The following is a 12,775-nucleotide window of genomic DNA, read 5'->3' on the forward strand; positions in this document are numbered from 1 at the left end:
GATTTCCGGGTTGGGAATATTCCCTGGAGAAGGAAGTGGCAACCCATTCCAGTACTCTTGCTGGGAGAATCCCATGGACTATAGCCTGCCAGGCTCCTCTGTCCACGGGGTCCCAAGAGTCGGACACGACTTAGCGACTAAACCACCACAACCAAATATGAGGGTGAAGCAGAAAGTCTCCACCCTCAGAACTGAGGCAAACCTTTCATTGTTCTAGAAGACACCTTGTTGGATAAAGCCATCTGCAGATGAAGATATAAAACAAAGCACTGTTCCACTGGTACAGAACGGTCCAGTTGCAGACCTAAAGATTGGGCTGTTCACTGCTCTGGTTCCATGAAAGGAAGCATACAGGTCTCTACATTTTTTATATGTAGGGAGATTAACTAGGCCCAGGTAGGCCAAGAGATACAAGTTTGAGTTTGGGGGTGGAGGGCTGTGGGGAAAAGCTCAGGATACGACAGCCAGTTGACTAGGGAGGACATAATTTGTATTTCCAGACAGGAGGCCGGGTTAACCTCACCTTGTACTGCTGGGTCTGGACCTCACACCCCTGCCCAATTCCCGCTCACATGTGAATGTCCAGTCCCGGTGACATGATTTACCCAGTGAAACTGCATAGAAACTCTCTTTAACAGCTGCAGAGACCTGAGAAGATATTCACATTCAGGCCACACAGGCAGGAGAGTTGATTAGAATCATGAGTATTTAGAGCTAGAAAGAAACTCGCGAAGATTCCTCTCTGCAAACAGAGCATCTGCGGACAGGGCACAAGGATGAAGGGGCCCTGGCTGCGGGGAGGAGAGCTGCGATCCATTAGTGATGTCTGTGCAGGTGCAGGCGTAGGAACGGTCTTGTGCTCCGTGGCGACAGACCATTTAAACGCCTCTCAATTGGATCTGCATATTTTTCCCTCAGAGTGTGCCCAGACAGTCACTCATGTCCAACTCTTTGCCACCCCATGGACTATAGCCCGCCAGGCTCCTCTGTCCATGGGATTCTCTGGGCAAGAATACTGGAGTGGGGTGCCAGCTCCTCCTCCAGAGGATCCCTCAGAGGGTAAGCATTTCAAAAATATCTCTTGTTCTAATCCATTCTTGTGCATTTAAAATTTTTTTCAGGGTCTTAGTTTTTAAATTTGCTCGTAATCTTTAAATTTGTAAATTTGTAGCAATGAGGTAATTTTATAAAAAGGGAATTTGTTATGGGTGAACATGATTTAATAAAAATCAAACGTAAACATCTGTATTTACACCCAAAATATCTGAAGTAGACTAGTCAGTCATTATAAAATGTACTATGTGATGCTATTAAGTAACTGGTCAATACAATGTATATTAGTTTATATAGATAAATGGGTGAATAGGTAGGGAGGCAGGTCAGATGGATGGGTAAATGGATAGATAGCTTTTGGATGATTAACACATGCTCATATAGTTTTAAAAAGTCATTGATAACAAAGATAAATACTACATGTCAGACTCTGTGACCCCGTGGACTGTAGCCTACCAGGCTCCTCTGTCCATGGAATTACCAGGCAAGAACACTGGACTGGGTTGCCATTCCCTTCTCCACGGGATCCTCCCAACCCAGGGATCGAACATGGGTCTCCCGCATTGCAAGCAGACACTTTACCATCTGAGTCACCAGTGATTTGGATACATTTTCATTAAAAAGTTATATTTTTCAAATACTGGGGAGAAGAAGCCTCTCACTTTACAGAGAAGGAAAAACAAACTCCTGCAGACACAGAGTGAGAATGAAAGCCCAGTTCTGAGTCCATTTACCTACCGTGCTTGCTCTCATTATGCCACCACAGCACAAAAGTCTACCCCAAGTCCACAATCCCTACGAACAATTCCGAAATCCAATGAGTTCTGAATGTGCACAACTTATCCTGAGGAGAAAACGTGACTTGGACTACCATGAGGCCACTTACAGTATTTACCGTCACTGATTAGAATGTAACTAAGCCCTACTGGGGACACTACATATTACACGGTATAGACACAGCATCACGGTATAGACACAGCATTTCTTTTATGAAGTCTGAAAAAATCTGAAATCTAAAATGCATCTGGCCCAGGGGTTTGGATAACGGAGGGCAGGCCAGTACTGATGAGCCCTCCGCCTTCAGGGTGTGGTGGGCAATGAAAGCCAAAGTCGCTCAGTCATGTCCAACTCTTTGTGACCCCACGGACTATACAGCCCATGGAATTCTCCAGGCCAGAATCCTGGAGTGGGTAGCCTTTCCCTCCTCCAGGGGATCTTCCCAACTCAGGGATTGAACCCAGGTCTCCCACACTGAAGGTGAATTCTTTACCAGCTGAGCCATCAGGGAAGGAAAGCTATGCTTTTAATTTCTGGGGCTCAAAAAAAGGCAGGTGCTTTTAATTCCTGGGGCTTCCCTGGTGGCTCAGTGGTAAAGAATCTGCCTGCCAATGCAGGAGATGAGAGTTCGATCTCTGAGTCGGGAAGATCCCCTGGAGAAAGAAATGGCAACCCAGTGCAATATTCTTGCCTGGAGAATCCCATGGACGGAGGAGCCTGACAGGCTACAGACCATGGGGTTGCCAAAGAGTCGGTCACAACTTAGCAACTGAACAACAACAGTTTTTAATCTCCAGTTTTCATAGAGGAGAAGACAGAGGCTCCAAGAGGTTCTGAGATTTGTCTGCTGGCCCTTGGGAGAAGCCAGGTCACACAGACTCAGCGCTGCCAGGCACAGGGCAGACACCAAACGGTCTGGCTGAGGCAGCAGCAGGGCTGGGCTGTAAGCTCTGGGGATACCGCCTCGATCTGCTCTCCACTCCCTGCTCACTCCCTCCCCTTTCTCTTTCTGTTTTCTTACAGAAGAAAGTTTACTGTTTAATTTGAAAGCCAGCAACATCTGGATCTAAAGCATTCCTGCTTTAGGAGGAAAAAAAGCAAAACCTCAAATCCCCAGGGTGTGATGGTGAGGGTGCAGCCGGTTCGTTCCCAGCAGAAGAGAGGGCCGGGCCCCGCCTGAAACACAGGCCCCACCCAGCCATGGGCCTGCCCCCTCCACTCCAAGAACACACCTGGTTTCACACCCCAGACGGTGGCTCTGAGGATGGAGTGGGATCCTGAAGCCGAGTCCTCCAGCAGTTGTCCAGGGACACCTGCACGTAAAGGGTCAAATTCCTGCCCCAGCCACGATCGCCCCAGTTACTGGCACAAAAGCAAACCTGCCTTTTCACCGAAGACAGTCCTGGGCTCCTGGCTATACCCTTAGGATGTGCTGTTTTCGCCTCTTGGCATCCTCTTAAGGTGATTTCATCTTATTCAAAATATTAGTGGGTAAAGAGAGCAGATGGGGCTTCTCTGGTGGCTTAGAAGGTAAAGAATCCACCTGCAATGCAGGAGATCCGGTTCGATCCCTGGATCGGGAAGATTCCCCTGGAGGAGGAAATAGCAATCCACTCCAGTATTCTTGCCTGGAGAATCCCATGGACAGAGGAGCCTGGCGGGCTACAGTCCATGGGGTCGCAAAGAGCTGGACACAACTGAGCGACTAACACTTTCATTTTCAAAGAGAGCGGATAATGAAGGATTAACAATGGGATTTGCCCTGAGTCCTACACCGGCCCAAAGGGGCCCCAGACTACATGTCTATCACTGTGTCTCCCACCTCCATACTTTCATAAGACAATCAGAGCAGAGCTGAAAAGGCACTGGCTGGTACAAACACAGAGGCCCAGTCCACTCCCGTTGTCCAGTCACTAAGTTGTGTCTGACTCTTTGTGACTTCATGGACTGCAGCACACCGGGCTTCCCTGTCCTCCACTGTCTCCCGGAGTTTGCTCAGATTCTTGTCCATTGAGTTGGTGATGCCATCCAACCATCTCATCCTCTTTCGTCCCCTCTCCTACTGTCTTCAGTCTTTCCCAGCATCAGGGTCTTTTCCAATGAGTCAGCTCTTCTCACCCAGGTGGCCAAAGATTGGAGCTTTTTATGATTCTGGAAAATCGACTGTTCTTTAAATCCTCCCATGGTTATTCAGATAAGCATTATGATCACAAACTTCAATAAGAATGCTTGATAGTTTTTCTTTTCATAATAAATTTTAGGCCTTGTATAGACAATGAAATTTTAAAGACATGACAATATCCTTTTATTGATAGATGCTATGGTTAAAGTTATATATTTTATTGGGCTCCAAAGTCACTGCAGACAGGGACTGCAGCCATGAAATTAAAAGACGATTGCTCCTTCGAAGAAAAGCTATGACAAACTTAGACAGTGTATTAAAAAGCAGAGACATCACTTTGCCAACAAAAGTTCCTATAATCAGAGCTGCGGTTTTTCCAGAAGTCATGAACAGATGTGAAAGCTGAACCACAAAAAAGGCTGAGCACCAAAGAACTGATGCTTTCAAACTGTGGTGCTGGAGAAGACTCTTGAGAGTCCCGTAGACTACAAAATCAAATAAGTCAATCCTAAAGGAAATCAACCCTGACTATTCACTGGAAGGACTGATGCTGAAGCTCCAATAATTTGGCCATGTGATGCAAAAAGCCAACTCATTGGAAAAGACCTTGATGCTGGGAAAGATTGAAGGCAAAAGGAGAAGAGGGTGGCAGAGGATGAGATGGTTAAACAGCAATACTCACTCAATGGACATGAATCTGGGAGAACTCTGGGAGATAGTGAAGGACAGGGAAGCCTGGTGTAATGCAGTCCATGGGATCACAAAGAGTCGGACACGACTTATAACTGAACAACAATGGTTAAGTCACGGCTGCAACACAGATATCTTTACAGCAAAAGTCTGGACTGCATTTTGGAAACATGCATTGTCTCAGCTTCTCACCAGAGTTCTTTCCCGAGGAGCAGATCTGGAGAAGACAATGAATCTGTACATTGGAATTATGATGGGAGTGGGAGTTAGGGCAGATATATGAAAATGAGGACTTTCAAAGATTTGGGGGCAGATTAGTCTCTTCAGGCGTTAGTCTGTGCATGTGCACACAGAAATCATACTCATGTCGTAAAATGAAATAATTCCACGAGAAAAAGCTTTGCAAACTCATATCAAAATGTGCGTATTTTTTTCTTTTATATAAAATCAGCTTCCCTGGTGACTCAGACGGTAAGGAATCCACCTGCAATGCAGGGTTCAATCCCTGGGTAGGGAAGATACGCTGGAGAAAGAAATGGCAACCCACTCCAGTATTCCTGCTTGGAGAATCCCATGGACGGAGGAGCCTGATGGGCTTACAGTTCACGGGTTGCAAAGAGTCGGACACGACTAAGCACGTATATAAAATCAACTTACATCTCCACCTCAAGGAGCGTGAGAAATACTGATGTTTCTAAGCCAGACTCAGACTAGTCTTTATGGCTAATGCATGCTGACGTATGGCAGAAACCAGCACAATACAGTAAAGCAATTATCCTTCATTAACAAACAAACAAACCAGCAACTCCTCCAGCATTTGGTTCCTGTTTATGCTGATGACACCCTCATGCCCCTAGGCGTCCAAGCTTGGAAACCTGTGGTAGAGACCTCGATCTGATGCAAGAATGCAAGACCTACTCTGATGCAAGAATGGCCAGTTCCAGAAATCACTGACAGCTGGCAACCGTTCTTGCACAACAGGTCGCCCCCAAGAGCCTCCCCCTCTGGCCCCACCCGCCCTTCACTCCATCCCTGCCTCTGCACGCCAGCCACCCCAGCCACACAGCCCTGCCCAGCGGTCTCTCTGCTGGAACTTCCAGCCCCAGGCACCCTGTGCGGTCACCTCCAGCTCCGAGTCCCCTGCAGAGCCATTCTGCCCGCCCTGGTGATGCTCACGTCCCCGGGCTAAGAGCACAGAAACACACCCCGGTCCCTGGACCACTGCATCCGCTTGAAATGACACTTTACGTGATGTCTCTCTTGCTTCCTCGGTTATGAAGTCCACAACAGCAGTGATCCCATTTTTACTCCTACGGTGTAATCTCAGTCCTGGTACATAATGGTACTTGTTCACTGAATGAGTAAATCAATCATCCTGGGGTCTTCTCCTCCATGTACCCCCCACCCCCGCTCAACCTCCTCCAAGAAGTAAAGAGCGCACAGTACGCAGAGGGCCGGACCTCACAGGAGCCAGGCCGCTGCAAATCCCCTGCTAGCTCTCCGGGTAATTAAGTTCTTGGCAGAAGAAATAACTTCATTATCTAGTTTTATCATTCTTCCAAACCACAATCCCAGAAGCAAATTGCGTTTGAGCTCTTGTAAACCTGACACCTCAGAGAATTCATTCTCGCTCCAAGGACAGAGCTCTTGTGTGGAGGCCAACGGCTGTTCCACACACCAGGCAGACCCTATGAAACCAACGGGCCCTGACGCTTCGTCCTCAAAAGGGGTGAGGTCAGCCCGTTGCTCAAAAATCATTGACAACTGCCAACCATTCTTGCACAACAGGTCACCCGTGACCCTCCCTGTCTGGCCCCATCCGCCCTTCACTCCATCATTGGAGTGAAGCAGGGGGGACTCATGAGGACACAGTCTAGATCCCGGAGGAGCCAGTGTCCCAGGCCCAGCAAACCGCAGCCTTAACCGCCAGACCTGGCCCTGCCCGCCCTGGTGAGGGGAGTTGGCCGCGGTCTGTGCACGCCAGTCCCGGAGGCCATGGGACCAGGAGCTCTGCCGTCCACCAGCTGGCCCTTTGAGCTGACCCGTTACAGAAAAATGTAACAGGAAAAATATACCCCTGGGGATGTCTTAACAATGCAGTTTTCTATTTAGAGTTCTCTCCTCACACCTTCTCTCATGAAAAAGGGGGCTCTATGTTATTTGTGAGGATGCAGGTGAGTCCATCCCCCTAAGGAATAACCGCAGGGCTTCAAGGCAGGAGGAACCTTTTCCAGAAAAGCCCCTTTAGGATCCTGACGCCCCGGGGCCCTGACACCTCTGTCTCCCCGGTGTGAAGTTCCGCATGGTTTAGAGACGTGAAAGACTCACGGGTGCTTTCTGCTCTCCAAGTGGTGCGGCCGGCCTGCAGCCTCGGCCCGGCGTCCCCACCTCTGCCGCCTTCTCGCCCACGTTCCCGGTCTCCCCGGCACCGGGCGCCCGCCCCTCGGAGGACGGCAGCTTTGATTTCAAGCTGCTGCTGAGCTCTCTGGGCTGAGCTTTTCTGAGGAGAAACAAACGTGGGATTATCAAAACACATCCTGCAGTAAAGACAGCTTATCCCGCATCCAAGGCCCGGCAGCAGCCAGGACTGGAATCCAGGCCTGCCCGGCTCCCGAATCAGAAGCTGAATGGCCTGCCTTCTGTTCGGGAACAGAGCACACAGCCTTTGCGTCCACAGCAGCACAGAGTCCCTTTTTTTTCCCTGTGCGCCCACCTACAGCTGTGAAGTCACAGCCCTGGGGCACGGGACAGAGGCCCCGTCTGCTCCCGTTTCTCCTCTCACGCAGGGCTGCCCACACTCGGGGGCAGGGGGCCCAGAAGCCACCCTAGCACCCCGGCAAAAGCGACCCACGCCCTGCCCCGTGTCTGCCACCCGTGACCTCCCTGTGTCTGCAGTGATTAGGTCACTTCCTCACCCAGCACCTCCTCACTGTCCACAGAATGAGCTCCAGAGTCCTAAATCTGGCCTTCAAGGCATGAGAGAGCACCACCCCCATCACCCACGTGCACCCCAAACATGCAGACGGATTCACCATCATCCCACGTATCAAATACACTCCATCGAGGGGTCCTGAGGACCTCCTGCCTGCCTTCTCCCACCTGACCTCCTGCAGCTGGAAAACTATTTACCTTTCCAGGCTCTCCCCCTGGGATCAGGATGGGAGCCCCCAGGCTGGCCTGAGTCAGAGCGCACACAGCCCACGTGGCCGCTCGTTTTTCCTCCTGGACTGCAGGCTCCCGGACTGTCCCTGAGCACCCAGCGTGGACAGACCCCATCGGGCCTGCTCTCCTCAGGGGCCGCCCGGGAGCCTGAAGTCCGAGGGGGTACCGGAGCCTCACTCGCTCCCACGACTGTGCTGCTCTTGCTCAACGTTAGGGAAGCCCAGGGTCACTGGGGAACCACGTCCACGACATCCCAGTGGGGACGCAGAACAGACGACGTGGTGGCCTCGTGAGTGAAGGGGGTCCCCCGGAGTCGGAAGGGAGAACTTTCCAGAAACTGGACACCGCCGCATGCCCTCGAGGCCCATCTGGCCCTCCCGCGGGCTCTATCAGCCAAGAAGCACGGCGGCCCCTCGGCCTGGCTGGGCCCTCCCGGCCCCGCGGGTCCACACCTGAGCTCCGGCGTCTCCTGCTCAGCCTTCAGCCTCGCCCTCTCCACGAGGATCTCATCACAGATCACGTCGTAGGGTTTGTCCAGGTGATGTTCACCCATCACCCAGACCCAGACCTCATTGTCGGCTCCCAGCTTCCAGTGAACGGATTTGCTGTTGTCTGCAAGCAAAACAAGAATCTGGTTTGAAAAAGTATCTGCAGCCGTGGGTTAGGAGGTTTTCCACCGTTCAAGTATTTAAAGATCAGATGAAGCGAAGCACATCCAACATGCTCTGAGCAAGCAACCCCTTCCAGGGTGGTGGCTGGAATGTCTGTTTTAAATCATGATGAGTGTGGGTTCTGCACGTGCCCTTTTTACAAGTCAAGACCCCGAGATGGGAAGACCACTGTCTGCATTATCTCTAGGGTAACAGAGCCAACATCAGACCCCTGAACCTCCGAAGCCTAAGAATCTCCCTGCAACCCAGCTGCTCTAGGGCATGGCGGGTCCACCATATTCCTAGGACTCACTGCTGGGTCCAAGGTATGCGTTTTACAGTCAGACCAGCTTTGCTTTAAACCCTAGCCCTGCCACTTAGCCGTACAACTTGGACAAATCATTTAATCTCCCTAAGCCTCAGTTTCTTGTCCACACAACGGGAACGCTAATGTCGCTCTGGAGGACAGCCATTGGGGGAGGCAGCCGTGGGGCAGGTCCCAGGGCGTCTGACGCAGGACAGCGCTCAGCAGAGGCGGGTGCAACCGCTCCTCCGTGCTGTTGGTGGGCGTGGTAGCTGAGAGACTCGCAGCAGCCGTGAGAGATGACATACCCGGAGTGGGAGACGTGGGGAAGCTCCTAGAATAACCCCGTTCCCTGCTGGTTGCACGGGCTGTATTTACCTTCCAATTCCTGCTCCTCCAATGGATACATCAGGCTCCCTGACACCCAGGACGGTGGGTTATCCCCTGGATAAGTCGGGGGACAGGCAGTCCTAAGTCTGAAGGTCCCAGAGGGGACTCACCAGGGCCATGAGGGACCTCAGCTCGTCCTCGTCCACATGCCTGAGCCCAAGGACACACACTCGCCAGCGCTGCTGAATGTGTGATGGGAGGCAGCTGCCAGAATGCAGGCCAGGCCGGGGAAGGGTCACAGGAAGCAGAGGCCAGCTTCCCACGAAAGAGTCTCCATCCAGCAGACGCAGAACCAGCATCCTGCTGTGGACTGAGGACGCAGCCACTCGGGGCCAGCCTAGCTCTTCCTCTGGGTGCCTTCTGCCCTCGGGGCTATGGAGATGCTCTGGGTACAACAACGTTCTCAGTAGGACAGTCAAGATGTCCCTGGGGGCTCAGGGGTAAAGAATCCACCTGCCAACGCAGGAGACACGGGTTCGATCCCGGGGCTGGGAAGATCCCCCATGCCGCAGAGCAACTAAGCCTGTGTACCACAAGTCTTGAGCCTGAGGCTTTGAGCCCAGGAACCGCAACAAGAGAAGCTGCTGCAACGAGAACACACACCGCAACCAGAGAAAAGCACATGCAGCAATGAGGACCCCACACAGTCAAAAACTAAATAAATGAAATCACTAAAAATAAATAGGATGTTGGGGGGCAGGGAGGAGGAGTCAGTCTGTGTTCACAGGTAGACGCAGGTATGAGGGAAGGTCAGTCCCAGGTGGGCCCTGGCTGGGGAGGCCCCGTCAGCTCTGGTTCGTTGAGGAGATGCCCACAGGTTCCTTCACCGTGGGACGCCGGCATCCCTCACAAAGCCCCCGCACTGCCCACTCTGGGACAGCTAAGAATGTTCCCACTGCGTCTACCTCTCCATCTTCACCTAACAACCCTCTGCCAACAGTTCTGGCAGCAGGAGGAAGGTGGCCGGAGATGGCGCGGCTGAGAGCCGGGGGGGCGGGAGGGGCCCAGGGGTCCTTGCCAGCCCCTCTCGGGACAGCAACACACGCTGCCCCTAAACCGTGTCTAAGGGCATAACGCAGGGCACGCGGGGAGCAGCATAACTCCTGCTGCGGGAGGCCCTGCTCCAGGGGAGAGGAATCCAGAAACCCTACGAACACAGGAGGGGCTAAGAGTCAAAGGGGAGGGGCAGCCAAGGGGAGGACAGAGCCCCTGTTCCTCTAAGACAGTGCGGGAGGCGTAAAGAGACGGCGGCTCTGGGGCAAGAAGGAAGGGGGTTTTTGGACGTGTCAGAGAGCAGCCCTGACGGGAGTCTCTGCTCTGACGACCCCTCTCCTTCGGGGCAAAGACACTGGGGTCCTCGGGGGGTCCACACAGCTCCCCGAACCCAGGGAGGGGGTCATTCTAATAAAGGGAGTATCAGCCTGGCGCCCCCGGCTTTGTGCCAAGACAGGGAGGGCTGTCTCCCACGACGTTCCCACAGTGTCCCTAAGGCTGGCGGGGTGCAGAGCTGGGTGCTGCGGGGTGCACGGGGTGAGACACCCTCCTGCAGGTCACCAGGACCTGGGAGAGGAGGACAGGGTGGCGGGTCACCAACTTGATGAACTTCGCCACCTGTCTACTTTGTGCCAGGCCCTGAGGTGGATGCGCTACAGATGCTTGCAGACAAGGGCAGGCAGGCAGCTTCTCAAGCCTCGTCAGCTCTGGCGGAGACAGACCAGTCCCAGCTCTCAGGGACTCACGTTCCAGCTGAAGGAGGCAGGCGCTGGACCGCTGGTTAGTTACGAAAGTAGCGGGACTGAGACAGTGATGATGCTAGTCACTCAGCTGTGTCTTGGGACCCCATGGACTGTAGCCTGCCAGGCTCCTCTGTCCATGGGATTCTCCAGGCAAGAATACTGGAATGGGTTGCCATTCCCTTCTCCAGGGGATCTTCCCAAGCCAGGGATCAAATCTGGGTCTCCTGCATTGCTGGCAGATTCTTTACCGTCTGAGCCACCTGGCTGAGGGAGGGGTGTTAAAGCGTTGGCGATGGGGTCTGGTGGGCAGGGGGACGTACTCTGTGACCAGGTGAGAGTACATCAAACGAGTACTTAGGGAAGGCAGGGAGCTTCGAAAGGGCAGAGAAGAAATAAGAAGTTCCTGGCGTTCAGCTAGGGAGGCTGGGTATGGAATTTAGACAGAGAACAGAGTGGGTTTGGTGCTGGACAGGAGGAACAGTGTGACCCAAGCTCAGGGACGGGAACTGGTGAGGGGGCACGTGGAACCGGGGTCTCCGCCAGAGCTGACGAGGCTTGAGAAGCTGCCTGGCCGTGGGCTGAGGTCACACGGGGAGCGGGTAAGCCCGGCAAAGGGGTTTACGTGGAGGGCCTGTGTTGCATAACTCCAGAAAGCTGTACGAAAATCCCAGTGTCTATGGCACTTTATTTCTCCAGTTTGAGTTTCCTCTTTGATAAAACAGAGGCGATGAGTCTGAACTCACAGACAAGTGCTCAAAAAGAATTAATTCCATGTTCTTGGTCTGAGGGACCAACCAAGAGTCCACAACTGTCAGACATGGCACCACAAAACTCCCAGAAGAGAACACAGACAAAACATTCTCTGACATAAATCGTAACTATTTCCCTAGCTCAGTCTCCCAAGGCAAAAGAAATAAAAGCGAAAATAAACAAATGGGACCTAATCAAACTTAGATGCTTTTGCACAGCAAAGGAAAACCATCAACACAATGAAAAGACAACCTATGGATCGGGAGGAAATATTTGCAAACAATGTGACCAACGAGGCTTAATTTCCAAAATAAACGAACAGCTCATACAGCTTGATACCAAAAACAAAATAAAACAAAAAACCACCCAATCAAAATGTGAGCAGAGAACCTAAACAGATGTTTTTCTGAAGAAGACATACATATGGCCAACAGGCACATGAAGAGATGCTCAACATCACTAATTTTACAGAAATGCAAATCAAAACTACAATAAGGTATCAGCTCACACTGGTCAGAACAGCCATCATCAAAAAGATTGCAAATAATAAATGGTGAGAGGGTGTGGAGAAAGGGAAACCCAGCTACTCTGTTGGTGGAAGCCAAAGTTGGGACAACCAGTATGAAAACAGTACGGAAGTTCCTTAAAAAACTAAAGCTACCATTCGACCCAGAAAGCCCACTCCTGGGCCTATAGGTGCCTTCCACCAACCCTGGGCTGTAGCGTCCATGTGCTGCCTGAACTCCCAACACCCAAGGAACTGCCTGCCACTCTGGCCGCTCCTCGTGGTCACTCACCTCTGACCCAGAAACCAGAGGGCAGATGCCTGGCCGCCAGGGCCTCCGGGATTTGGGTGCTACGGCCACGTTCCTTCCGACCAATGCCGTGCCAGGTCTGCCCTGAAATACGTGGAGCATCACTGAGGCTGTTAGCAACCCTACTTGGCCGTGAGGAAATTGAGGCTCAGGGAAGGGTAAGTTCCTTGTCTGGGATTGTAGAGCTGGTGCAGTGGAACCAGAATTCCTTACCTGACTGTGAGGCAGTAAAACCTGTGTTTAGAGCCACCTCTGATGCACTGTCCAAACTGAAATACCTTTGAGAGCAAAAAAAGGAAACCCACCAACAGGAAAGGCAGGAAATG

General features: G+C 52.1%; 1 protein-coding gene across 10 annotated transcripts in view; it reads right to left on the reverse strand.

Moving 5' to 3' along the window:
- SH2D4A (SH2 domain containing 4A) overlaps positions 1 to 12,775 on the reverse strand; it is a 63,753-nt gene that overhangs the window by 38,599 nt on the left and 12,379 nt on the right. For all 10 annotated transcript variants that reach the window (XM_069572772.1, XM_069572769.1, XM_069572776.1 and 7 more), the window contains 2 exons: positions 8,257 to 8,416; positions 6,971 to 7,142 (listed from right to left, as the gene is read on the reverse strand). In XM_069572772.1, coding sequence (XP_069428873.1) covers positions 6,971 to 7,142; positions 8,257 to 8,416 — 332 coding nt within the window. The remainder of the gene's footprint in view (positions 1 to 6,970; positions 7,143 to 8,256; positions 8,417 to 12,775) is intronic.

The sequence above is a fragment of the Ovis canadensis genome, chromosome 26 (genome assembly GCF_042477335.2).
Source record: "Ovis canadensis isolate MfBH-ARS-UI-01 breed Bighorn chromosome 26, ARS-UI_OviCan_v2, whole genome shotgun sequence".
In the NCBI taxonomy this organism is placed as follows: Eukaryota; Metazoa; Chordata; class Mammalia; order Artiodactyla; family Bovidae; genus Ovis; species Ovis canadensis.